This window comes from Pseudopipra pipra, chromosome 5, assembly GCF_036250125.1.
Source record: "Pseudopipra pipra isolate bDixPip1 chromosome 5, bDixPip1.hap1, whole genome shotgun sequence".
In the NCBI taxonomy this organism is placed as follows: domain Eukaryota; kingdom Metazoa; phylum Chordata; class Aves; order Passeriformes; family Pipridae; genus Pseudopipra; species Pseudopipra pipra.
Window position 1 is genome coordinate 23,610,359 of NC_087553.1, and position 24,858 is coordinate 23,635,216.

The 24,858-nt window shown below is 46.6% G+C and overlaps 1 protein-coding gene and 1 long non-coding RNA gene across 5 annotated transcripts; one reads left to right on the top strand and one right to left on the bottom strand.

Moving 5' to 3' along the window:
• Positions 1-48: 48 nt before the first annotated feature.
• On the bottom strand, positions 49-16,476 carry IL2RB (interleukin 2 receptor subunit beta). Of its 3 annotated transcripts, XM_064654980.1 has the most exons (10): positions 16,199-16,476; positions 14,833-14,930; positions 14,379-14,505; positions 12,752-12,887; positions 11,449-11,557; positions 10,326-10,474; positions 9,718-9,904; positions 7,838-7,934; positions 6,004-6,088; positions 49-4,634 (listed from the first exon to the last, which is right to left on the bottom strand). In XM_064654980.1, the coding sequence occupies exons 2-10, from the start codon at positions 14,912-14,914 to the stop codon at positions 3,813-3,815; spliced, it is 1,794 nt and encodes a 597-aa protein (XP_064511050.1). In that variant the 5' UTR covers positions 14,915-14,930; positions 16,199-16,476; the 3' UTR covers positions 49-3,812. The 3 variants fall into 3 exon arrangements, with proteins under 3 accessions (XP_064511050.1, XP_064511048.1, XP_064511049.1); XM_064654978.1 differs by lacking the exon at positions 16,199-16,476 and having other exon boundaries at positions 14,833-15,839; XM_064654979.1 differs by lacking the exon at positions 16,199-16,476 and having other exon boundaries at positions 12,752-12,863; positions 14,833-15,836.
• Positions 8,967-11,593, top strand: LOC135414334 (uncharacterized). 2 transcript variants are annotated; one of them, XR_010430673.1, is made up of 4 exons: positions 8,967-9,202; positions 10,077-10,170; positions 10,920-10,976; positions 11,485-11,549. It is a non-coding gene; the product is annotated as an uncharacterized LOC135414334 (long non-coding RNA). The 2 variants fall into 2 exon arrangements; XR_010430672.1 differs by lacking the exon at positions 10,920-10,976 and having other exon boundaries at positions 8,969-9,202; positions 11,485-11,593.
• Positions 16,477-24,858: the final 8,382 nt, after the last annotated feature.

Genomic DNA, 24,858 nt, shown 5'->3' on the forward strand with positions numbered 1-24,858 from the left:
GTTGTTAATTGTTTCTCCCCATCCCAAAGGACAGAAGAACACTATAGATTACTTAATATTTTTTTTATTTACAAAGAGGCAAGCCTTTTCTTTTGTACTCAGCAGCAAGATGTAATCAGGAAGAGTACATGGATGTCATTTGGCCATGCAGAGAGAAAATTAGAAAGGAGAAAGCCCAGCTGGAACTCAATCTAGCCACTGTCATAAGAGATAACAAAAATGTTTTTACAAATACATAAATAACAAAAAGAGAGTCAAGGAGAATCTCCATCCTTTATTTGATGTAGAGGGGGAACATTGCCACCAGGATGAGGCTGAACTACTTAATGCCTTCTTGGCCAGATGTCCTCAGGGTACCCAGCCCCCTGAGCTGGAAGACAGAGACACGGAGCAGAAAAAACCTCCTATAATCCAGGAAGAAGTAGTTAGTGACCAGCTGTGCCACTTAGACACTCACAAGTCCTTGTGGCCAGATGGAATACACCCAAGGGTAGTGAGAGAGCTGGCAAAAGAGCTTATCAAGCCACTCTCCATCATTTACCAGTAGTACTGGCTAACCAGGAGGGTTCCAGATGACTGAAAGTTAGCCAGTGTGGCACACATCTACAAAAAGGGTCAGAATGAGGATCCAGGGAACTACGTGCCTGTCAACCTGTCCTTGGTGCCAGAGAAGGTCATGGAGCAGGTGACCTTGAGTGCCACCATGTGGCATGTGTGGGACAACCAGGGGATCAGGCCCAGTCAGCACGGGTTTGGGAAAGGAAGGTCCTGCTTAATCAACCTGATTTTCTTCTATGATAAGGTGACCCACTCAGTGGAAGAGGGAAAGACTGTGTATGTTGTCTACCTAAACTTTAGCAAAGCCTTTTACACTGTCTCCCACATCATTCTCCTGGAGAAACTAGCAGCCCATGGTGTGGGTATATGTACTCTTTGCTGGGTAAAAAACTGTCTAGATGGCTGAGCCCAAAGACTTATGGGGAATGGAGTTAAATCCAGTTAGCAGCTAGTCACTACTGGGGTTCCCCAGGGCTCAGTGTTGGGGCCAGTCCTGTTTAACATCTTTATCAATGACCTGGATGAGGATATTGAGGGCTCCCTCAGTCAGTTTGCAGATGACACAAAGCTGGATGGGAGTGTTGATCTGCTGAACGGTAGTATGGCTCTACAGAGGGATTTGGACAGGTTGTCTTGATGGGCTGAGGTCAATTGTAGAGGTTCAACAAGATGAAGTGCCAGATCCTGCACTTGGGTAACAACAACCCCGTGCAGTGTTACGGGCTTGGGGAAGAATGGTTGGAAAACTATGCAGCAGGAAAAGGATCTGGGGGTGTTGGTTGACAGCTGGCTGAACATGAGCCAGCAGTGTGCCCAGGTGGCCAAGAAGGCCAATGGCATCCTGGCCTGTACTGGAAATAGTGTGGCCAGCAGGACTAGTGAAGGGATTATCCCTCTGTACTTGGCACTGGTGAAGCTGCACCTCAAGTACTGTGTCCAATTCTGCGCCCCTCACTACAAGAAAAACATGAGGTGCTGGGGCATGTCCAGAGAAGGGCAAGGTTAGTGAAGGATCTGGAGCCCAAGTCTTACAAGGAACAGCTGAGGGAGATGGGGTTGTTCAACCTGGAGAAAAGAAGGCTCAAGGGAGACCTTATTGCTCTCTACAGCTACCTGAAGGCAGTTGTGGCAATGTGGAGGTCAGTCTCTTCTCCCAGGTAACAAATGATAGGTCAAGATGAAATGGCCTCTAGTTGCAACAGGAGGAGTTCAGTTTGGGTATCAGGAAAAGTTTCTTCACTGTTAAACATTGGAATAAACTCCCTAGGAAAGTGTTGGAGTTACAATCTTTGCAAGTGTTCAGAAAACAAGTAGACATGGCACTTTGCGATGGTTTAGTGAGAATGGTAGTACTCAGTCAAAGGTTGGACTTGATGATCTCAGAGATCTTTTCCAAGCTTAATGATTCTATGATTCTATGAAGGAAAATTGAAAAGCTTATGAAGATCTACATGGGGACAAGATACCCACCAGTGCAACTAGGATCCCTGGCCCATGTAAGATAGCAAATTACTCATCAGGGGCAAGGGATTCAGTGTCTCTTTTTGAAGTTCATCTTGGAAGATTCTCAAAGTACATGAAACAGCTGGGAAAGCCTTGCGCTTCCTTATCTGGGAAGCCGAGGGGTCTTCTTCACCTGTTGTCTCCTGGAGACAACAGAGTAGTCCACATGTTGAGGCAGGTAGTGAAGAAGCTGATGAGAGGAGAGGTACAGTTCCCACAACCCTCTCAGCTACAGGCAGACTCAACTTCTTTGAGCAGCTCTTTTGAGGGGAAATCCAAGCCAGTGGGTGACCCTGTAGCTGGGACTCCTAATTACATTCATGATGCATAATGCAAGGTCAGGTAACAGTGTAGGACCAGGACAAAGTGGAAGCTCGATGTTTGTTCAGACAGAGATAGGAAAGAATTAGCTTTGTTAACACTCACAGGTGTGATAGAAGTACTAACAAGTTCAATATCCTTGAGTTTTGTGGTATAAATACTCTTAGAAAAACTCTTAGAGGAAGTCTAAGAACTCTTAGCATAGGGTGGTATTCTCCCACTGCTGAAAAGTCCAGACATACGGCAAGAAAGTGGACAGATGGTACAGATGTTGAACACAAGGATCGATGTAACCAGAACAACTTGTCTTCCTTTGCTTGCCACCTTTCCTCTGTGGTGTGTTGCTTTTTCTTAACCCAGATAAGTGCATGTAGAGGAAAAAGAAAAACAAAGTCTGTGCTATCTCCATTCTTTATGAGTGGATTGAAGTTTTCTTTTCAGTAAAGGTGCTGATTTGTGGGTTAGTTTTCTGGTCTCATTCATTGCATCTTTGCTACTAATTAGGTAATGGTTTCTCTTGAGCAATGGAAGGAATGGGCAGCACGGTCGTGATGTTTTCCACTAATACAGGATGTGGGATGAACTATTCTGCAATCAGCCTAAGGTAGTCAAGTAACTGTAGTTTGCCAGAAGGGCAGAGAGGCTTTCGATTTCATGAAAAATATTGTGGCAAGAATGGGAAATTGTGTGAGTTCTTTCTACTGCCATTATCAGAGCTGGAGGAAAGAAAGAGAGGGAGGGGATTTCCCCAGTATTTTTAACCCAATAATGGGGATTTCTTTTTTACACTGCACTGCTGACACAGTTGTGGCTCTGAGCTGACCTTGGGGACTCTAGTCTAAAGCTGGACTGATTAGTTTAGAATGTCATCTCTGATTAAAACCTGAAGTGGGGACACCATAGGAAGAAATCACACCCTTGGTCAGTCAGGAGGAGATGTCTTCATCCATTTCATCATCAGCCCCAGCACTGACTGGCAGTGATATTGTCCCCTGTACAAAACCTCATTTCCACCTCTTCAGGCATTTCTCCGTCCCACTAGAGGTTTTCAGGCCAGAATAAGGCAAATGGACCATATGCCTGCTCAGCCTCAAAGCTGAGTTCTATTTTACACCAAGTCGCAGAGCATGGAAATGCTGGCACAGCCTCCTACTGGGAGCTGGGAAGGGAAAAGCAAGGTGGTGTGGTTCGGGAAGTTCCTTGAGCATTGTGAGAAGCATTTTCCATACCATCAGAGCCAATAATAACAGAAAACCAGGTTCACCTATGAAGATGAGTCTTTGCTGGCCTATGTTCTCCAGCCTCATTAATGAGCAGTCCCAATAGGTTTGCTACTGAAGTCACATTCATGTCCTGAATAGAAAAACTGTCAATCTAGCCTTCCCAGAAGAGGTGGCTTTTACCATTTGTGGGTTTCCTCCAGACCAATTCTAGATCGAGCAATGGCTATACTGGCTTTGGAGGTCCTTCAGAGAAAGGTAGGAATCAGTGTTTGGGACCTGGCTGGAGAAGGCTGTTTTGCATGGATCCTCATCCTGTCTTTGCCTTAGAGGTGGAAGCTGGGAGAGAGAAGAGGTAGCATTTGCTGCTGGTGTACAGGGGTCAGCAGGAGGGTCTGCCTTCCCACTCCCCTCTGTTGCATTGATAGTATTGCTGTCATGCAGGTCCAGTGGATTGGGAAAGTCAGTGTTCAGCTGCTGGCACAGGGCCTCATCAGGTTGTGAAACTGCTTTGTCCATCACTTTCTCATCCTGTTTCAGAGCTGGTGTTGGTGAGGTGCCTTCACTTGACCCAGAAATAGCCATGGCCTGCTGGGCTTCACCTTCTGTCTCTCTCATGACGGAGCTGTTTTGGAAGCCCTGGGTTGCCTTGATACAATGAAAGAAGTTGCGGGGCAACATGGTCATGTCCTCTGCCAGTGTGCAGAGGTCTGGAGAGGGGAGAGCATGGTGGGACTTGCCATCCTTGGTGCCACTGCCCTCCTGAGTGAAAGGCTCGTAGGTGAAGTAGACCTGACAGGGCTCGATCTCAAAGGAGTTGGGAAGGTGGAAGAAGAAGTAACCTTGGTTGGTGAAGCAGCTGGATACAGAGTGCACACTGGTTTCTGAGGGAGGATCAGGAGTCAGGGATCCCTTGGAAAGTAGAAACCGGGATTCCTGGTCACTCTTCTGCATTACTTCGAGCACAGAGATCTCTGGGATTGTGCTGTTCACACAGTAGGAAGATGTGGAGAATGGGGAGGAGAGCCATTTCTAATGGGAAAGAAACACGGGAGAGAGAGTGAGACTGTGACACCCAAAGTATAGTACTCAGTGAGGAACAAAAGGTTTCTTTTCCTGAGTGACCACAACAATTAAGTGATCTGTTCTCTGTCCAAGCACCAGTTACCAGGAGGAAATTTAACATTCATGATGTCTCATCTGTAGGATTTTCAGAGAGACTATGTCTTTCTGTCCCTTTGAAATCAAGAGTGGATCTTATAAGCCTATGTTTTGAAATTTCTGGAGCAGGGAATGGAAGACGGAGAATTAAACTGAAAGGAAGGAAAAAACAAAGAAGGAAAAAAGCCTTAGAAGACCATAAGATGAAGTGAAGTTGGAAACATGAAAAACAGTTCTGAGGTGCATCTCATGCAATCTATTCCTAATACATCTACATGGCCATATGCAGATTTCTCATCTAAAGTGCTCTTCCAGGCCCCTTGTGTCTAATTTCCACATTCATCTGGTCAACATCCTGCAGTGCATCATTATCCTTAAAAATAAACTGGTTTTGATGACATCCAGCTTCATTGCCTTTATGGCCCATAAAGGCAATTTTTCAAGTTCTTTCTGCACTGACAAAGTGTCCTCAGTGCCTGCTGCACACCCCTGTTCCCCTGCTCTGCACTCTTTCCCTGTAGTTTAAGCTTTCTAAAGCTTTTTGCACTTAGGCTCTTTCAGAGCTTTGCTGTCTCTGGACCCTCTGCAGTTTGTTTCCATCTTTCTTAAAGCAAAATGCCCCTTGGGATCACCTCCCACGTCTTGCATCTGACACTCCCTTTAATACTGCACAGAATGGTAATTGTCTCCTTGCAGCTGCCCATACTCACAGTGAGACCAGGGGAAAGGAAAAAGCGGAGCGGAGGAAAAAGGGAAAGAGAAAAGAATGCAGAAATTAGCTAAGTGCCACCCAGTGGGATGGCAATTCACATTAGGAACAAAGGAAAGGCTCACAGCTAGGAGGAGGGGATCACAGCAGGAAATCTGGGGAAGAGCTGGGCAGCCTAGGGCAAGCAGGGAGACACCAAAATGGGGTGGAAGGGGATCTTGAGAGGCCAATCTCCCTCCTGCAGGTCCCTTGTTTTCTCTCAGACTGCCCATTATGGAAGCAGGGTGCCGAGATTTGCGTGGTTTGCCATTTCTCAGTTCTGTAATTAGAGATGCCTCAGCTGAGTGTCAGGTTTAGAAGGTCAGAAAATAGAAGTCAAGCAGAGAACCCAGCAGCTGGTGCTACAGGCACAGATGTCGTGTGTGCACGTGTAGGTCTGACAGGCTATCTGTCCTGGGCATGTGCAGCTGGACACTCCTTCCCCTCATTTCTCCCTCCTGGAACCACATGATTCCATCCCCAGTCCAATACCTGAATGTCACCTCCGTGAAGTGAAACAAGTGGGGGAAAGAACTTCTCAGGATCTGGGATGTGAATCTTCAGGATCTTTTTAAACCTTGACAAAAGAGAAGGAGAAGAACAAATGAAGCAGGGCCTGACCCTGATCTCTCTGTCACTGTGGAGGGGTAGGAGAGAGCATTGCAGCTCACGGGTAATAGTCCAGTATGGAGGAGAGGTAAAATAGGAACAAGCCTGAATGCTGTCCTTGCTTTTGAGTGGTCTGACATGCAGTAGCTGAGGAATGAGAGGTATAGAGATGAGACAGTTAAAGCTGGCATTGGAAAATACATTGCCCTCAGCATCTTTAGGGAAGGGCAACCACCACTTCACTGGTTCCTCCCATGCCTTGACTGGTTGCTTTAACCTCTCCACCTGCCCCCTTAAGCCCCTGTCCTGATGACAAGCTGAGCAGGGTTCCCTTGTTTCCAAGCTCCAGCTGTTGTGAGCTACCCCTTCTTTGCTTTGCTGCCACCACAATGACTTGGAGGACCACCTGGCCTGAGCAGGACCATCACCAGCAAAGCTCTGCCACAGCTCTCTGCCCTCTTAGCAAGATGCTGCAATGGTATAGCTGGAGCACACTGGCTGTGCAAGCCATCTGAGTGAGTATGCCTTGCATCAGTACAGAGGCCTCTGCTTTACTGGAACCAGCGTGTTGTCATCCTGGGGCAGCATGAAGTGATCTAATCTGATCTTACGTTCCTCAGAGAGGTAGGCTAATCCTGTTATCTTTTTCCTGAAGCTTTGCTCTTAGGAAAGACCCTCCTGACCTCTGGAGGCAATCAGTGTACTCTCTGAAGCATTAGAAGTTGCTAGTTCTTGCATATAAACTACCTTACATCATTGCATATGCTATTTTTATTCATGCATGTCTAATCTTTTCTTGCATCTTACCTCAGCATTATTCTCCATTCAATTCCCCTAGGCTAAGGAGGCCTTTTTAACTCTCTCTGTGCTGTACAGCTAGCACTTTCTCAACTTTGTGTTATGATCAGGGTAAAACAGTGACCAGTGACTTTCTCAGTATCCATCTTCCTTCAACATGGTTCTCTCTTTCCTTACAGAGAAACCATCCAGCCCCTGCTGCTTCATCCCTGGAAATATTTCTCCCTGCCCCCTGTCATGAACATTAACACCCTGCTTCTTCACCCCTGATCCAGGATGGGAAAACCTGTAGCTATTTCTAACCGCATCATGCTGACAGGTCACTGTTCCTATTATTGCATGGGTTAACCTTGTGAGACACTTTCCATCCTGAATAAAAGCAATGCCTGGGTAAAAATGCTGGCAAAGAGATCTTTAAAGTATCATATAGAGGTTTATCAGTGTGTGAGGACTGCACAGACCAGGGAGAAGAAGAATTGTACTCCTCACCATGTCACCATGTCCTGCCTGAGCTCTTGCTGGAGTGTTTAAATGCGAAGGTAGTGGTACCTAGGCTTGCTTGGTCCTTGCTACTGAGAGAGTGTTCAACCCAGTGACCCGCTTTTGAAGAGGCAATTTTGATGCGTCTCTGCCAGGAAACACCACTTTAAGCCCTGGACAGCAAATGTGCTGAGGTAGCTGTTTTAAATTTAGCCAGGACGTGGCACCAGGTCACAGCAGTGTGGCACAATACAATGATGGTGGTGAAACCACATCATCTTGGGTGGTGGTATGTCTCCCCAGGCAAATGTTAGCCTCAAAACCATATTTCAAAGTCATCTCTACCTTGACTTCTTACCAAGTGAAAAATAATCCAGATTTTGAGAATACATACAAGATACAGGAGAGGAACGGAGATGAAAACTTGATTCTCATTTACCATTTCAGGTTCCGTAAGTTAATAAGAAAGGCAGTCCCAATGATGATGAAGAGGAAAGTGCTCACTATAAGAGCTTGCAGGGCTGGCCAGGATGTTTCTGCAAGATGAGAAAGAACAAAGAAATCGCTGCGAAAATTTAACCAGGATTCTGGAAGTAGAACCTGCAGCCTTTTCATGGCTGTTCAAGGTGATCAAAGTGAGCCTTTGTTATAATTTTATATACGATTACAGTATATAGAATTATAATATACAGGTCAGATACTTGAGTTCTGACATGTTGGGTAGGATGCCTTTGAGCTGATATGGGTTTCAGAGTCTAAGCATTGCTTAACAGATAACTTCAAGCTGAAGAGCTTGAACCCCCTGTTCATAACAGCGCCACCACTAGGGTTTGCCATACATAAGGTATCACAGACTGCTGTTTGAAGTGTCCATCAACCTGTCTATCTCCTTGCAAAGGAAAGCAGGTTCTCCTCAAACCAGCTAAAGTGGGATTGGAGACTTGAAACAGCATTATGAGTCAGGGGGGGAGACAGAGTCATAGGGTTCACAGGTCTCTGAGAAGGCAGAAGGACAAGGATGGTTAGGGATCAAGGGCTTGGCTTCTTTCTTTAGAGAGCTGTAGCAAAGCTTTAGGAGACTAGGAAGGTTACAGCTTTACACCATATTTTAGTACTTGGATTGTAGCGTTAGGAGAAAGAGACCGAGTTCCCACGGTACCAGGGCTGCCAGCACTCCTCAAATTTGTTTGGCATCATCTCAAACTTTCTTAATCTGTCACTTTCAAACATATCTCCCCAATCCACCTTTGTTTGGTCTTGCTATTCTGGTGCCTGTTTCCCCCACCTGCCCCTCATTTCCATCCCTCATGTACCTTGGTCTGGGCATGCAGAGCATCTCTGGAGTAGTTTTTAGGGAATAGAGAAAAATAAAAGAAGGAGGAGACGTTTTTAGTACATTCTTTCTTTCCTTGTCCTTGAGATGCTACTCAGATCACTTTGACTCCTCTGCCTCGGGTATCCTGGTTATCTTTGGGTCTTGGTTGCTATGACAACTGGTTGCGGCTGTATCCTATTCACTGACATCACACACTGTCAAAATTTGATTGCCACAGCAACACAGTGCCCTTTCTAAACATAGCTCCTCTGTTTATATCAGCACCAGGCACAACAGGGAGGGCTTAAGCAGGGGCAGAGTGGGGGCGACATGAGAAGGAATAACATCTATCTGCTCAATTCGGAAAAAAAAAATGACAGAGACCACAGCCAGTGACTCATCAAAGGGCACTATTTTTCAAGGCTGGAGGTTCATGCAGTGACTGATGCAAGTCTCAGCAGACCTTTTTGAGAGGGACTTAACATGCATGTAAGTCTGTCTCTTCCATTCTCCATGAGACTCTGCTTCTTAGGCTCAGGTGTCATTCAGTCCAGGAGCTGAGAGCTCTGTTTCACTGTGTTTCACTGTATTTCACTGCATTTTACTGATTAGTACCTCCAGTGAACTGAGCCATTTTAGGAAGCTGGATGTATATTCCTAGGTAATGTTAGCATCTGGGAAAATGCCAGTCCTGGCCACTGCTTCTGCAGGTCAGACACATGGCCCTACTGCTCTGGAGAAGCAGTCCCTGATTTACACCTTGTGAATTTTGTCTGGCTTCTGGATGTCAGAGGGGCTTTGTTGGAGTCAGGGGGTCTTTGCCTTTAAACACTGCTGAACTGGTCTGACCTAACTGATTATGAGGGACAGGTTGTTTCCAACCTTTCTATTGCTCTTTGGCCAACACAGTACTCCCTACCCATTTTCCTTCAGCTTCCCAGCCTGCTTTGGCCCTTCTACCTTCTTTTCCCTGAGTCCCCATTTTCCCCTCCAAGTTAGACTACCTGACTGATCCTTATGGTCAGCATGTGTCCTCCACGGTATCGGCTTGCTCCAGTCACTCCACACGCCTTTGTAGGTGCTTCTGGCACTTGGCCTTGCACGGACAGCTGCCTCATATTTCGAGTTGGGTGAGAGTCTCTCAAAATTTGCCCACATCTGGTCATGTTCAATGGGCAAGTTCATGGCCTCCTGGGAGTAGGGCAAATTTAGAACATCATCAACACCCTGGTTTACAGCCTCATGTAGTCATCTTTTCCAAAGCCCTCAGAGAAGACCTGTCTCAAATTGCTACACCTTATGCACTGCTTTTTCACCCTGGAGGAAAATTTTTCTTCACTTTGCTTTTTTTCATCCCTTTCAGGTCTGTCCTGGAACTGTCTGAATTTCTTTGCGACAGCACTGAGTAAAATGGGATCCCCATCTGCCTCCTTGTCATCACCAAACACTGGCAGCAGGTGACAGAGATAAAAGGGTGGGGGTTGACATCCACTCTCCAGCTTCACTAAAAGTGGTTTCATCCTGAAGAGAGGCCCAGGAGCAAGTCTTGGGTGATATAAAGAAGACCAGGATTAGTATGGTAATAGGTCCCAGCATTCCACTCTGTACTCACCTCCCAGGACTGACTCATGTTTCGGTACCGCACTTGGTATTCCCGCTCCCCATTCAAATAGTGAGAGGAAATATTCAGGCTCCATGTTAAGTTGGAGGTGTTTTCAGTTATGTTAACCAGATGAAGATTTTCTGGAGGCCTCAGCTTTACTGGAAAGAGAGAAGGAGCAGGGCTGATATTTCCACTCTGTCCATAGCAGGACTGCATGCCAAGCCCCATGGCAGCAAGGCTGGTGTCTTGGCTGTGCTCACAGACTCTAGCAAGCTACAGTCACATGAGAGAGTTCATGAATTCCCCCTCTCTGTTCCTCCTTTTCCCCCACTGTCACTAATTGCAAAAGGCCTATTGCCTCTGGGCTATGTTAAAGGCAGCTCCTCCTGTGAGCCTGTGAGAGTGGCCCCTGCAGTCAGTGCAATCAATCCATGGGGCCAAGCATCCTGTCTTTATGAGTGATCTGGATGGCAACTGCATGGATAGGAACAGAACATGGCTGGGGAGACAGTTGCTTCCCAGATGCTCTTTCAGAGAGCTACAGCCACAGAGATGGAGTTACATGGACTGTCTAGGCTGATTCTTCCGGATCCTTGACTCCAGCCGTGCCTTCTTATGCCTCGTCTCACAGCAGCTCTATTGGACATCTCCTTGAGACAGGTAAACTCACATATCCAGCAAAAAAATGTCCCAAGCAGATGTTTTGCTTTTGGATTAGTGAGGGGAATCCTTTCAGCAAAGACTGGTGCGTGCCAAAGCTGGCTTAAAGGAGGGTGGAAGCACATACCTAGTAGGAGAGCAAAGGAAGAGCTGCAAGACTCCTTGCAAAACATTTTTTGGAAGGGGAGCTGAGCTGCCATTGCCTGTTTGAAGCAGAACTTCTAGGGTAAAGCACTCTCATTTAACAGTGTCCCAGACACAGGACAGGACAGGATGGGATTGGCATGAATCTGCATGATAAAGGTGCAAGTGGCAGAAGTCAATGTGTTCCACCTGTACTCGTAGCAGGGGACAAGCAAAAGACAGAAACCTAAAATCAGGTATGGGTATTGCATAGGGGTGGATGGGGAAGAAAAATTAACCATCCTTTCATGGGGAAGTTCCAGAGACTGGAAGACAGATGAGTACTCACTGTTTGCAAGGGGACTGAAATTTTCTATTCTTGCAGGTATAGACTTATTCTCTCCAATCTGGCAATGGACAGACATGGCAAGACGGTCTGACCTGGTGAAGCATTGAGTCTGCAAGGAAAATTAACCACTAGTGACAATGAAGCCTCATGAAAATGCATTCAAATTTCAAAGCATTGCCTGTGTATAAGATATTTAGGAATATTGGACAATAAATATGGAAGATATTTGTGGCTGAAAGGCATAAATCTCAGTGGTGAACGAGGAACCAAAGATTTATACTTTATGTAAGATTTATACTATATGTGGTTGGATTTTTTTTGTGTACTGCAAGAAGGGCACAAACTAATGTGATATGCTAGTTTGCTAAGATTCCTATATGTGCTGACTAAGCAGTAAAAAAAGTTACTTTCTATGAGTGACATTTATCGAGAAAAATTATTTTTACTAAATCATTTTATGTTCACTGGTAAGATTGAAACCACTTAAGCATTAAATGTTACACTTGAAATGCAATGATACTGAAGGACCATGTGCATCATACACTATTGAATAAGCAATAGGGAAATTAGCTTGATTAGAAAGAAAAGATTTTGGAACTATTTACCAACCCTGCAATTTGTCTTTGTGCATGATATGCAAATGTAAGAAAGCTTATCTATCACTAGACTGGTTGTGGCTTTAACAATAAGGAGAATTAGCTCATATTTGGGTGGGTATTTTCTGAAATCACAGGGACTGCGGTAACTGGGTATGACTGAAGGAAGTACATAATGAGTCTAAAATAAGATTGATCCAAATAAAGAATAATACTTAGAAGGTTGGCATCACCATTAGCTCTAGTGATGTGTTGCTGTTGCATCTTGCAGTTGACACATCTAACCAGACTTCACAGTAGTTAATAATCTGGAAAATGATATTGACTTCTTCAAGGAAAATGAGATCAAGAGAGGACTTCAGAGCTGGTGGTGATGTCCTCCCTCCTCAGAGGAATGGGTTAGGGCCAAACCCAGCAAATTGAGACATGGGGTACTGCATATGATCTGTCTGTCCTGCACCTTTTCTGCATAGTCAGGACAGCATGGCCCAGCTAACAATGAAGCCAATCCCTCTTGCAGTGGAACCCACAGGATCAATGCATGTCAACAACACACAGCACCAAGCCCAACTCCAGAACTGGAGTCAGGGATTAGGTGTGGGCTTTTTATACTGCTCCTGAATGTCACACTCCTTATACACCCAAAATACATATAAAAATCTTTTCCACCTTGTCATTAGCTAGGCCATCCCAGATGAATTACTCACATTATTGTCTTGGCTGAAGGTCTTGATGCATCTCCTCAGTCCTCTCTTGTGTTCTGCCTTGAGTAATTCACAGTCCTTCTTGTTTTTTCCGGGTAAGGGAGATGACATGAGACTCAAGGTAGAGAACAACAATGAGCTAGGGAGGTTGTTTTGTATTTAGTCAAACATTATGTAACACTAAAGGGCTCTCAAAGCATTTTGCATCCTCATGTATTTGCTCAACAGGTTGCAGCAAAGATTTAATCCTACTTGCTCTCCCCACTGCACCACTCAAACAAATTTTATGTGCTGGCACATGAAGAGTCAGTGCATCCCAGTTATTTCAGGCCAAAGATAACAGTAGATTTCCAGTTTCAAAGACTTTACAAAACTCTCTTCCTACCCTCTCTGCATCCTGTTGATATCAGAGGGCACGCAGAGCTGCCCACAACCGCACCCTGCAGCCCTAGAAGACAGGTGCCTTTTCCAGCCCCTCTAGGATTTACAGGTCTCCTTCAAACCACTGAAACTCCTGTAGGATCTCAGATACTGAGTAACATGTATCTTCTGAACCAAGTCACATCCCAGTCAGTGAGGACTGTACATCACACATGGCAGCACCACACCATGACCTCTCTTCTGCTCTGACAAGCAGCTGGACAGCCTAAGCTGAGCTATGGCATGGGGGGGGACAGGATGGGAGAGCATCTGTAGGGCTGCAGCTGAAGGGGTATCTGACTGAGGTCCCTGATCCAGCTGTAAGGTCAGATCAGGCCTGAAACTCGCTGAGAGTGGGGAGAGGTGTTGTCCTAGGGCCCCGGTCAAGGATGGCATAGTGACAAATCCAGCCCAAGTTCCAGCCCCAGCCTCTGTGATTCACACCCATGCAACAACATAAATGTTTTAGCTTTCTAGGTCCATGCACCAGGCCACAGGATATACTTGCCCATCTAACCCCACTGGAGGTGTCTCCATGACAGTCACAAGTAACCCACCCACTGCCAGAATCACACTGAGCCTCTCCTGATGACAGGCACCCAGGGAAGTCCTGGGGTTGGTTGGTAAACCTCTTGACTAGAGATGTCTTATTAGGAAATGACACAGACTCAGCCAGCCTCCACTATGGCACTGGCCACACACCTCCCCTCTGCTGGGAGGCATATGGGAGAGGAAAACATCATGAACTGAGAGAGATAAAAGGGCCAGGGAAGGGAAGGGGGATAGTATTTTTCTTCATTTGTTCTTACTCGGGGTGAAACATTGCAGTTATTTCTGGCAATGGGCAAATGGCCTCTGCATAACTTCAAATCCACCCTTCTCCACCCCCATGTCTATACATCCTCCTTTTCCATTGAAAATGTCTTTCAGTCCAGAGGGTGGCTAACAAGACAAGAAAGAGGGATTTTTTTTTTTAAATGAAACATGGATAGAGCCATGGAGCTGGAAGATGGGTCGTGCAAGACAGTTTGTGACTGTCAGATGGCAAACATTAAGCAGTGGCTGCCAGCATCTTAGCCCACATGGGTTAGAGACAGAGTACAAGACAAAGCACCTCAGCTCTGTGACTCCACTACACCTGGCTTGGGACGGGGTAGCCTACATTTTTGTTAAGTGGCATTGGCTTTCCTCAGCCTCTCCAATCACCTACCTGTCACAAAAACCTTGATTTGATAAAATCTCCAGCTGACACGATGCTTCAACCAGGTCCCTGCCTGGGTCCCAGTCACAGAGGAGAGCCGCCCGTGAGTCATACCAACAAGTTAGGCTGGAGGCACCTGCCAGCAGAGAAGAGATGGACAGCAATGTGGCTCAGTTAGCTTGGCATTAGTTAGTTAGCCATCACCCTGAACAATTCTGCCCCATCCCAAACTACAGACTCCTCTGCTGGATAACTCCAACAAAAAAGAAAGGCAGAGCCACTCACTTCTCTGTGTCCTTGGAGGCTGATGTGCTCAGAAGAGACCTGTAACTCTTGCAGCCTCCTCTGGCTGTATGTTACAACAAGAACATTGCACAGCAACATACCATGGCACACACATGCCTTTGGCTGACTCCCCTCCCTGCCCACCCAGCCAGCACAGGTCAAAGGAATTGCTTCTTACCTTGTGCTGAGTCTGATGCCCACAAGGGATGCGTGAGGCTGAACAGGCAGAGGTGAGACACAAGCAGCAATGAGGGCTTCATCTGTACTGGTGACACACTGAAAGAGAGAAGACACCCCCACAACATAGCTCAGCAGCGTAAGTAAGGAAGATGTCAAGAAGTCATCTCACAGGAGGCATCCACTGTCCTGGGGCAGGGCTCAAAGCCACTACCAGTCTTCTAGGCTCAGAAACCTATATCCCTTCCACTCTGGAGTCTGTGCTCTTCCCTCAGCACCTCACTGTTTTCCAGCCTTGGGTGCTTTTCTCAGCAGTGAAACTGTTCACAGGGCAGCACAGATAGGCTGTTTGCAGGAATCGCGCCTTCTGAAAACGCGTGAGTGAGTGCACAGCAGTCCGTGTGTGTTGTTTCATGCTGCTTGCTGACTCAGGTAGAGAGTGCTGCCTTGGTTGCGCATGTATTGTGCTTTGAAGAGCTTCTTTTTTTGGTAAGCCCTAAGGCTGAAATAACTAGGTGCTTGATGAGTAAGAGGGGTCTCTGTAACAGATAAAAGTTAGTTGCAGAGCCCATGGCTTAGAAAGCAGATTTTGAACAGCATGTTTGGACAAGAGGGGAAATCAGGGAGAAGAAAGAGTTTTCCAGGTTCTAGAAATTCAAGGCTTTACCATATCAAAAAATATTACAGAGTCATACACAAACTACATACCATCTGAGTAGACCTTGCTTTGCCTTGGAAGGAGTCGTGCTTTCAGGCATATCAAAAAATTTGGGCTTTGTAATAAGGAAACTCTGCAGCACCTCTCATGCACCCCTGGCACCCAGGGAGCCTCACTGTCATACAAAGCCTGTACAGTCATGCTCCGTATTAGACAGACTGGTACGGACTTCTCTCTCTCTCTCTCTCTCTCTCTCTCTCTCTCCCCATCCACCTGGACACCTGTCTCTTGAGATCTGCCTCTGCCCGCAGGAGAAGGAACTACCCTCACCTCACACCAACCCTGGAGCCCAGGCAGACCTGAGAAAAACAAGCTGGAGTCCCACTAGACCTTGCTGGGACTGCCAGAGGAGCGGGAAGAGAGGGTTTATAAATACCAATTCCCGTTGCGATAAAAGATTAGGTTCAGAGGAAGAAAAACATGATGATGATACATGAGCAGACAAAGTGAAGAGAAAGAGAGAGAAAGCTGGTGGTGTGGTTGTGAGATGTGGGGTATGATTTGAGAAGATTGCGGACAGACAGGGAGATAAATACGTGTTCAGCCCTCCCCAACGGCAAGATTCAGTTTGTCAGACTGAAACTCCTTCTAAGATGCTTTTCAGATCAGCCACCCCCATGTGGGAGAGAGCTGGCATTACCCCCTTTACCTTCCAGTTCTAGTCACCAAGTGGTCCAGTTGAAGGAAGTTGCTGGGGTCGTGATGTTGGATGGAATCAGATGTTGAATGTCAATGGGAATGGTGAGTGCAAAAAGGGAGAGAGATGAAGGCAGATATCCGAGCTCAGTGTATGTCCGTAAGAGGAGAGGTGCCTCCAGCCCATCAGTTCTACTCCAGAGCTCTTGCTCTCATATGTACATGGTCTCTCTCTGTCTTCTCCCTCTCACCTTTGCACAGGAAGCTGCTGCTTGCTTGCCTTGTCAGACTGAGACAAGGCCCTGAAGTATCGAAAAGGCTAGCGAGGCCAAGAATAAAAAGCCCCAAACCACGTCCTACTTCCTGCTGGTAAAGCAATAGGTGCAGAAACAAGGGTGGAGGGGTCAGGTGTTAGCTTGCAGTGCTCAGATATACTGGGACCAGTTTCAAACCACTGCTGTGAGGCAAAAGAGTGAGTGGAAAGGACTTATCCTCTTGAGACACTGGCAAGTGACCCATAGCTTCCTCTTTCAGATACCCAAACTGATCACTCATATTGCTTTCAGGGTCTGCCCAAGTTTACAGATTGCTTTGAAACTGGGGACAGGAGTCTGTATAGAGTAGAAATACCACAGACCACTTTGTGAAAAATAATCTGAGTTATTGACCTGAACAATACAGAATGAAACCAGATTCCACATCAGTGTCCCAGTTTCAGAGGATCCATCCTGGGTCAGAGCAGGAGTGGAATGAGGGCAGTGCTGACAAAGATTGAAACACACCCTCACACTTGCAGATGGTGTGACACCACAAGAACACCCATCCCACGGCCTCCCTACCCAGCTAAGCACCCCACTCTCTCCAGAGAAGGAAGAATCAAACCCTCCCACCTGAGACTTGCAGCTAGTCCAGATAGGCAACACTGCCCTGCAGTAGCTGCAGTGCCTGTTCGGCATGGCTTGTCCGTTCAATAGACCAGACAAGGATGCAAAAAATATTTTCCGCCTTCCAAAGCTTCATGTGCCCTCACCTTTGCAGAAAGACAACCCCTTATTTTGCCTTCACATCCAAAGCTGAGACAGACACACAAATGCAAATCTACAGTCTGATAGCTACCTCATTCGAGGATAGATATGGACCCGCACGTGTCCCCACACCCCTCTCTTTTTTCCATACATGAATATGATTCTCTGAAGTGCAGCATATCACATTTCCTGTTTGGTCTGGGCTGCATGATAATGGCCGCTGGTGTGGGGCCAGATGATGAGAATCTCCTCTTACATATACAGTGGTCACCACACTCTGTGCTCCTCATCTTTCTCTCCCAGGGCAGTTCAAGGCCCAAGCTCAGGTCTGGCAAGAAGGTTTGGCTGACCAGAAGTTGCAGGAGGCTAATATCAAGTTTTCAGGCAGTTTCTTTTTGAGGACTCTATAAACCTGGAGGATGGAACCTCCTTTAACAACAAAGGGATCTTACATTCAGGTAGTGGAAAAAGGGTATGGGAGGAGGATGAGCTTTTAGCCACAAGAAACCCGGCCCAGAGACTGAATCTCAGAAGATATCAGACCTCAAAAAGAAATAGCGTTGGAGGAAAACAGTAGTTTGAACACGTGGGCAGAGCCATTTTGCAGGAGGTTGCAATAGTGGATCCTCATCGCAATTTCTGGGGAAGCATTGTGGTTAATCCAGACCAAGCCCTCACTTAGCCAGGGGTATTGGAGCACAACACCTTTTTCTTCACCACATACAACAAGGACTGAGAGTCTGAGAGATGTCATCTGGATTCTCTTGCTAGTCATCTGAAGACCCTTGTCGTGGCCAATCTTTGGGAAGACAACTAGGGAATCAGAACCAGTCAGCCTCGGTTGAAGAGGAGCAGGGAAAAGGATGGGCTGCGTACTCCCCTGCTCTGGTAATCACTGCCTGTGTATGTTGGGCCTTGGAGGCTCTACCAGGGTGGAGCAGTAATGGCATAGATCATCAGGCCACAGCCCACCTTTCCCAGGAACTCTTAAAATGAATGCAGCTTATTCTGGCACAAAGTCCTAAACTGAAACCATGAAGTCCTCTGTGAGTAAGTTCTTGGTATCACCAGTGTTGCAGCTGCAAAGGAGCATTTATGTTAGCCATAAATTTTCCTGTTTATCCTTCAGACTAGAGAAATCTGCAGCTTCCTTAAGACCAGAGATAACTTCGGGAAAGGAAGAGCACAAAGCACCCACTTTTATTGCTCAGCTGATTTTTTTTTAGTGTATAAGAATCCGATTAGGTTGGTTGTGCACTGTGGTACCTGAAATAGCAGAAGAGGAAAACTTACAATGCAGTTAGTTCTTATAGAAGATGAGGGGTTGCAGCAGTTGGAAACAAGGATTTATCTGGTCAGCCACTGGAGACTGGTTTTTTATAGATCCATGTCTCTATGATAGATGCTTATGCAGATTTTTTGCTGTCTAGTAAGAACTGATGTCACATTGAAGACTTGCCCAATGAGTCTCCCAATGGAGAGCTAGAACTCTTCTATTCAGCCATCCTTGCTTAACAGTAGTAAGGGATATACCTCTTTCTCAAGGGCAACTGGAATTGATTGACTTTTCCAAAATTGTGAAGGGAGAAGGAATGGTCTGATGGATCAGATAGCAGACAGCCAAATCCCAGTGTGTGGAGACACAAACTGCCTCAACATATTTTCATAGGAAACACAGTTTACAAGGTACTAGAGCAACAACTCTGTGGCATAAATAATGGTATTAAGTCCAGACCCCATTTGGCACGGATAAATATGCTTGCTGTCAGCACAGTTTTTGGACTTGATTGCCCAAGACATTGTGCTACTGAGAATCTGGCAGTTTTTATCTCCTTTACACCAATATTGTTAGGAATTGTGCCATTTGCAACGTGAGAAGCCAAACAAAACCACACTATCAGCAACACATGTGAGGTGTTCTTGTTACTACCTTCCTGTCCCCATAATGGTGACTGAGATGGGTGAACTCTGTAGTCAGCATTGTTGTTCAGTGTTAAAGTGGCAGGTAAAAGTGTGGTAATGGAGGTTTGGTTAAAGGTGTTGTTTGGGCCAGATCACTGTTTCAGGGGCAATGTAAGTTTTAAAAATATTCAAGACTGAGGCATGTGCTTACGCACATTTTTTTACACACAAGCTTGTTTTTTCCCCTCACAGAGAGGGGAGCAGTGCTGCTGAAACTGCTCATTTTCAGTTGCGTGTCTACTGAGAGTCTGCACAAAATGGCAGAGGTGAAGACAAGAACAGAGACAGTGAAGAAGTGTGAAGTGCAAAAGTATTGTGTGGTGTCAAACTACCCCACAATTCATCAGGTGTCGTCATCAGGCTGGGCACATCCCTTCCCTTTGCTGGCTCCCAGTTGGAACCAGAGTGCCAGGCTAACTGGGATGCCTTGCCTGTGGTTTGTAAACCAGCCAGCTCACCAGGAGTGAGCTCAGTGAAGGGCTCAGTAGATCCATCCTGGTGTCCTGTCCACAGGGCCCTCTGAAGTGGAGCAGGGGAAAGGGTGCAGAACCAGCAGGAGGTGAAGGGATGAGGGCAGAGATGCCCTGATGGACACTAAAATTCACTTCCTGACAGGATACACAGTGAAATCTCTAGAAGCTGTGTTAGTTATTTTTGGTACTTTCCAAATAATGTTGTTTTAACTATAACCTTTACATTGAATTTCCTGCCAATCGTATATGCGCGCTTCTCAAAACTCTGCCATTGTTCTACAACTGCACTTATTTTCCCCTTAAATTGCGGTTCTACTCCGAAAAAAGTCTGTAAAAATGGCCTTGCAGGAAACCACTGTTTAGTGTATAAGTGAGCTCTTTACTGAATTTGTTCACACTACCAATCTAAAAGAGGCTTTGCTTTGTATCAAAATGGCAAATTTGCTCCGACGTTTTTTTCTCCTGCTCCATCATCCCAAGGGATATTGCTGCTACAGGCTAAACACTGCCCTCAGGTTAATCTCCATCATTGTGTTTAAGTGGAGAGGCATTTAAGCAATGGAGTTTAAGTTCTGGAATCAGGTACCACAACAAACGATGCTGGGCAGCAAGTACTAAGCCTAACCATGCAGCGGATGATGTTCCTGCACTTCTTCCCTTTCAGCTTCTGCCCTACAGAAGGTGTCCTGATAGATCTGACTGATAAAAGTAGTAGGCATCAAATATACACATGAATACACAAAATGTTCAAAAGTAGGAATTCCCTAGCCCTGTAGGCTATAGAAGAAAATGGACAAAATTGGTAGGAAGCTGAGGCATTCACAGTCACTCATTTGAGGCAAGTCTGGGGCCACAGGTGGGAGGCAATGGAGGAGGTGTTCACTTTCACTCCTTGACAGTGATGGCCACAGGCCCAGAGAAGTGGGGAAACAAGGGTGGGAGGGAAAGCATGCTACTTTCAAGCAGTTTCACTCTTAGCTTGCCTGGCTGTGAAAATGCTGCTATGAATTCATGAGCAGGGGCATGAGACAGTCACAAGATGCCCCCGCCCAGGACCTGAGCCCTAACTCCTCATAATGTTTGGGTTGAACTAGACAGTGTCAGGACTTTAATCAGAGAGGCTGGAGCCCAGCAGTAGAGTCAAGCCTTAAGAAAGCTCTTAGGAGCCTCCCTGATGAATGCTTGTGGTGCCACAAGAGCTGCTCAGACCCAGAGTCCCTCCCTAGAGATACTCAGTGAAGACCTGGGCTGTCACCCTGGGTTTGTCACTCTGTGTCTCTCAATACCCTTAAGCATAGCAACATGAAGGAAGGCCAGTACCTACATTCTTGTCTGAGCCTGTGGATGTGGTGCATGAGGCACTGCAGTGTGGCAAGTGTTCTCTGTCAGCATAATCATGGTGCCTGTGTACGCAGATGGTCTTACCCTGGCACACTTGCCATAGAAAACTCAGCAGTGTGAACTGGAAGGAAGGTGGCATACCCATGGAACTATCAACGTATATGTACAGTTCTCACATCCTCTCTGCATCTCAATTTCTGCAGCGCAGAGAGGGGCATAATGGACATCCTTCCATCTTCAGAAACAAATTCACAGACCAGGCACCAGGTCCCGCATCACAGGTGTCCATTGTCAGGGTCTGTAGGGCCATTATTGACTTCTAGTATTAAAACATATCCATGCAAGTTCTTAAGGGTTCTCCTGGCATTGAATGTTGATGATGCATGGCTAGAGTGCCTACAGAACTTTCTCACTGACCTGTATTGAAGAGGGAGGGCCTGTGCAAGTTATATGTTGTACAGGAAGGCAGCACTGGACTCAGAGAACAGCCTTACACCAAATCTATGACCAAGCAAGGTAATGAGCTGAATGCTGCCTGATTTGCTATTCAGCATCAGCGACTGCTTTCATCCTTGAGGGAAATCATTACCTTGTTACCTGGGCAGTCTTGAAGAGATAAAGCCCTGCTCTGTTTTTCAGCCTGACAATGTGTTACATCTCTCTCTATTTAAAGTTAGAGGGTACAAATGCTTGACAAGCCTAATATGAAGCAATGATGGCTTCCAGACCTGATAAATTGAGAAAAATTCAGAGATTTATTGTACATTCAAAATTGCTTGGAGGCAAGACACGAAACTGTAAGGAGATTCTTGAGAATAAACCCTCAGGTACTTTGATTAGCGAGGCTTGGTCCCAATTTAATCACATTTCCCTTCCTTCTCTAGAGGAAAAAATCATTACAACCACCACCCCCATTCTGCTCAGAGCTCTCCTTGTTCCTCCGTTTTCTTCATCTCTTTGCCTGAGCAGTTTCTAGAAAGGGAGTTAATTAGATTGTTGATTTTGTTTTAAAATATGCTTGATGATGTCATGCTTACCCAAAGGCCAACTTCCTGCTCCCCCTTAAGCCCTTACAAGGGTTACTGATTTGTGACTGTGGCAATTATTAACTTTCATGTCATTAAAATGCTTGTACAGAAATTACTTGTTTGGAGACAGCTTCCTGTCTCCTTACAGCTCGCTGCTCAGGAATTGCGTTCCTGTCTCTCCCCTGGGATCAGACAGGAGAGCCATTTTTCCCCTGCTCTGTGGTTTCCCAGGTTCAGCTCTCCCCCCATTTGTCCTCTAGTGTCGCTGCTCCCACCTTGGGAGGCAGAAGGCATGCTGAGAAAGGCACAATCCGTGTGCCTGGTTGTAAGGAGTGGAAGGGAAGGGTGATGTTCAGGTCCATCACCTGACCCAAAGACTTGAGGTCACTTCAAGGTGATGTACCACCTTGTGAAACAGGTCAACCCAAGGGGCTCCTCAACCCTCTCTCGAGACCATCTCTCAAGGGTTTCAGCTGTGGGCTTGCTCCTCTAAGGACTTTTCCTCCTAGGGAGCCTACTCTGAGGTGAACTGCCTGTATCACAGTGGCTCTGCAGCTTGATGAGGCTTTTGGATATGGCTGCACACAAGTGAAAAGCCCATTTTTTTGGCTATAGGTAGGCAAGACTGCTTGTTAGTGGAGATTACTGGCCAGATCCTGGTGAACACTGCAAAACCACTACTTGAAAAAAAACCAAGCAGTGTGGACATTACAATTTTCACCATTATGGTCTCTGAGGAGCCTGTAGTTCCTCCTTGAGAGATGCAACACAGAGTCCTGTACATGTGGTACTTGTCAGGTTTGTTGCCATAGCACAAAGTGCAAGCCACATCTCCCCACATCTGCCCCATTGGCTGTGCCTGTATTTAGGAAATGGGATGTAGAGGTCTCAGGGGAAATGGGACTTGGTTCCCTGGTAGAAAGACTTGCAGGGTGTCACTTTCCCCCTCTTCTATTCCTGACTGACATGCATGGGCAGAAGGGGAATCTCCTTTTGAGTATCACCATTCCCTGCTGCTCCAGTACCTCACACCGAAGAGGCAGGAAATGGCACAGAGCTTTAAAGAAGTTGATAATTTCATCCTCCCTCTCCCTGCAGCTCTAAAGAGCAATTGCAGCCATCACGGGGATGGGAAGGCTATTTTAGGCAGGTTGCTGTGCCCCACAGTTGGGAGCAGACTGCGGGGAAGGTGCATGGAGGCACTGCCCTCTGCTTGCACCTGTGCACACATTTGTGCACACAAACACATGCACACAGTTGGGACAAGTGGGGAAGCACAGAGGGCGTCAAGCACTTGGCTCCACTCAAATGCTTACCCTGGAAACTGGCCAAGGACAATATGTGTCTGCAGGCAGCAGGGTCCTTTCCCTTAGCCATGGTCTCAGGTGAGACTTATTCTAATAGGAAACATGCACTGTTGCTTTTATGTTTCAAGGATGAGGGTGTCACTACATTTCCCCAGTGCTGACCTTCTCTGCACCCCAAGAGAAAGGATCCCCCTCTTTCTTCCTACACTCGTGGTGACTTTCTCTGCACCCCAAGAGAAAGGATCCCCCTCTTTCTTCCTACTCTCCCAACCCTCTTTGCAGGCAGCAGGTTCCTTCATTAGAGATGCTCAGTGTTCAGAGGGAAAGCTGCTGATGAAAAGGACCGGTCAGGGCTTTTCTCCCTGCGGTCTTGGAAATTATGCAGGCAGCCTGGTTCAGTCTCTCTCCCTCCTCCCCTCCTCCCCTGCCTCAGCCCCCGTGATGGGGGAGGGAAGAGCGTGGGTGGTGGAAGGAGTTGTGGTCCCCAGATGTGTGAATTGTTGCTGAGTAGAAATAACACACCACGGACAAACAGAGCAGCTCAGCTGAGAGCCATCGCTTTGGGCTTGCATCACTGACCTTTTCCTTTCGCCCTTCTCAGTCCTCACCTGACCCTCCCCCTGCTTCCCCTGCACTTTGCACTCGGAGAGCTCTCTGCACAGTGCTTCGAAATGGTGAGGAGAGCTGGCACAAGAATGTTAAGGGGGGGGAGGGAGTAAAATAAAAAAAGCTCTGCAGCAAAGAGAAAGCTATGCATTGATCCTCTCTCCATTTCCTCAGGGCTCAGGTTGCCATTCTGCAGGACAAGAGAGTTGTGGTCTGAGCCAATGCACCACTGTCCCTGTCTGGTCTAGCTATTGAAATGAAGGCACAGCTGTTCTGCCTCCACAACTGGCACATTTGGTATGAGGGAGGAGAAGCAAGCCTGTCTGAGGGTCAGGGGAGTGCTTCAGTCTCTGGTGTATCACAAACAAATGGAATTACAAAAAAACATTTTAAAGCCTTGAGGGACCAAGACTGAAAATGTGGTACAGCTGTAAAAATCTGCATAAGTATTTTTGAGTCAAACAATGCCACCAGCATACCACACAGAGAGAAAGTGGGAGTTGGGGCAAAGCAAGGGCTTGGGAGGTGTTTTGGGCTGCGTGTGGAATGGTAATCCTGTGGGCCCTAAAGATCTGCTGAATTGCTGGCTGTGACTGAAGGAGACAGGACTTGGTTGCCTGGGACATGTGATCTAGTGATCTGCCCCACTCCACTACTTCAGAGGAAGAACTGAGGACATGTGAGGAAAAAAGAAGTGTCTGTAGGAGTGAATGTGAGAATGCCATGAGCCCAGGAAAGCATGTGTGGGGGCAAACAAGAGAATGCAGTGACCATCAGGCACCTCACGGAAGATGCTTGGCCCGGGTGTTGCTCTAGGACATCATTTTGTCAAACACCAGAAAGGTGGTCGGGGCTTCAGAGCAGGGGACCAGAACAGTGAAAATGATGCCTGGAGGATGAAGGTCAGTCTGATAGGAGACCTATTGTCCTC

Excerpts from the sequence above, each read along its gene's own strand:
- IL2RB (XM_064654978.1), bottom strand. The coding sequence starts at position 14,959 with ATGTTGTGGGGGTGTCTTCTCTCTTTCAGTGTGTCACCAGTACAGATG. Across the intron at positions 14,506-14,832 it reads GGCATCAGACTCAGCACAAG|GTGCCTCCAGCCTAACTTGT; the intron begins GTAAGAAGCAAT and ends CTCTGCTGGCAG. Across the intron at positions 4,635-6,003 it reads TTCACGGAGGTGACATTCAG|AAATGGCTCTCCTCCCCATT; the intron begins GTATTGGACTGG and ends CTTTCCCATTAG.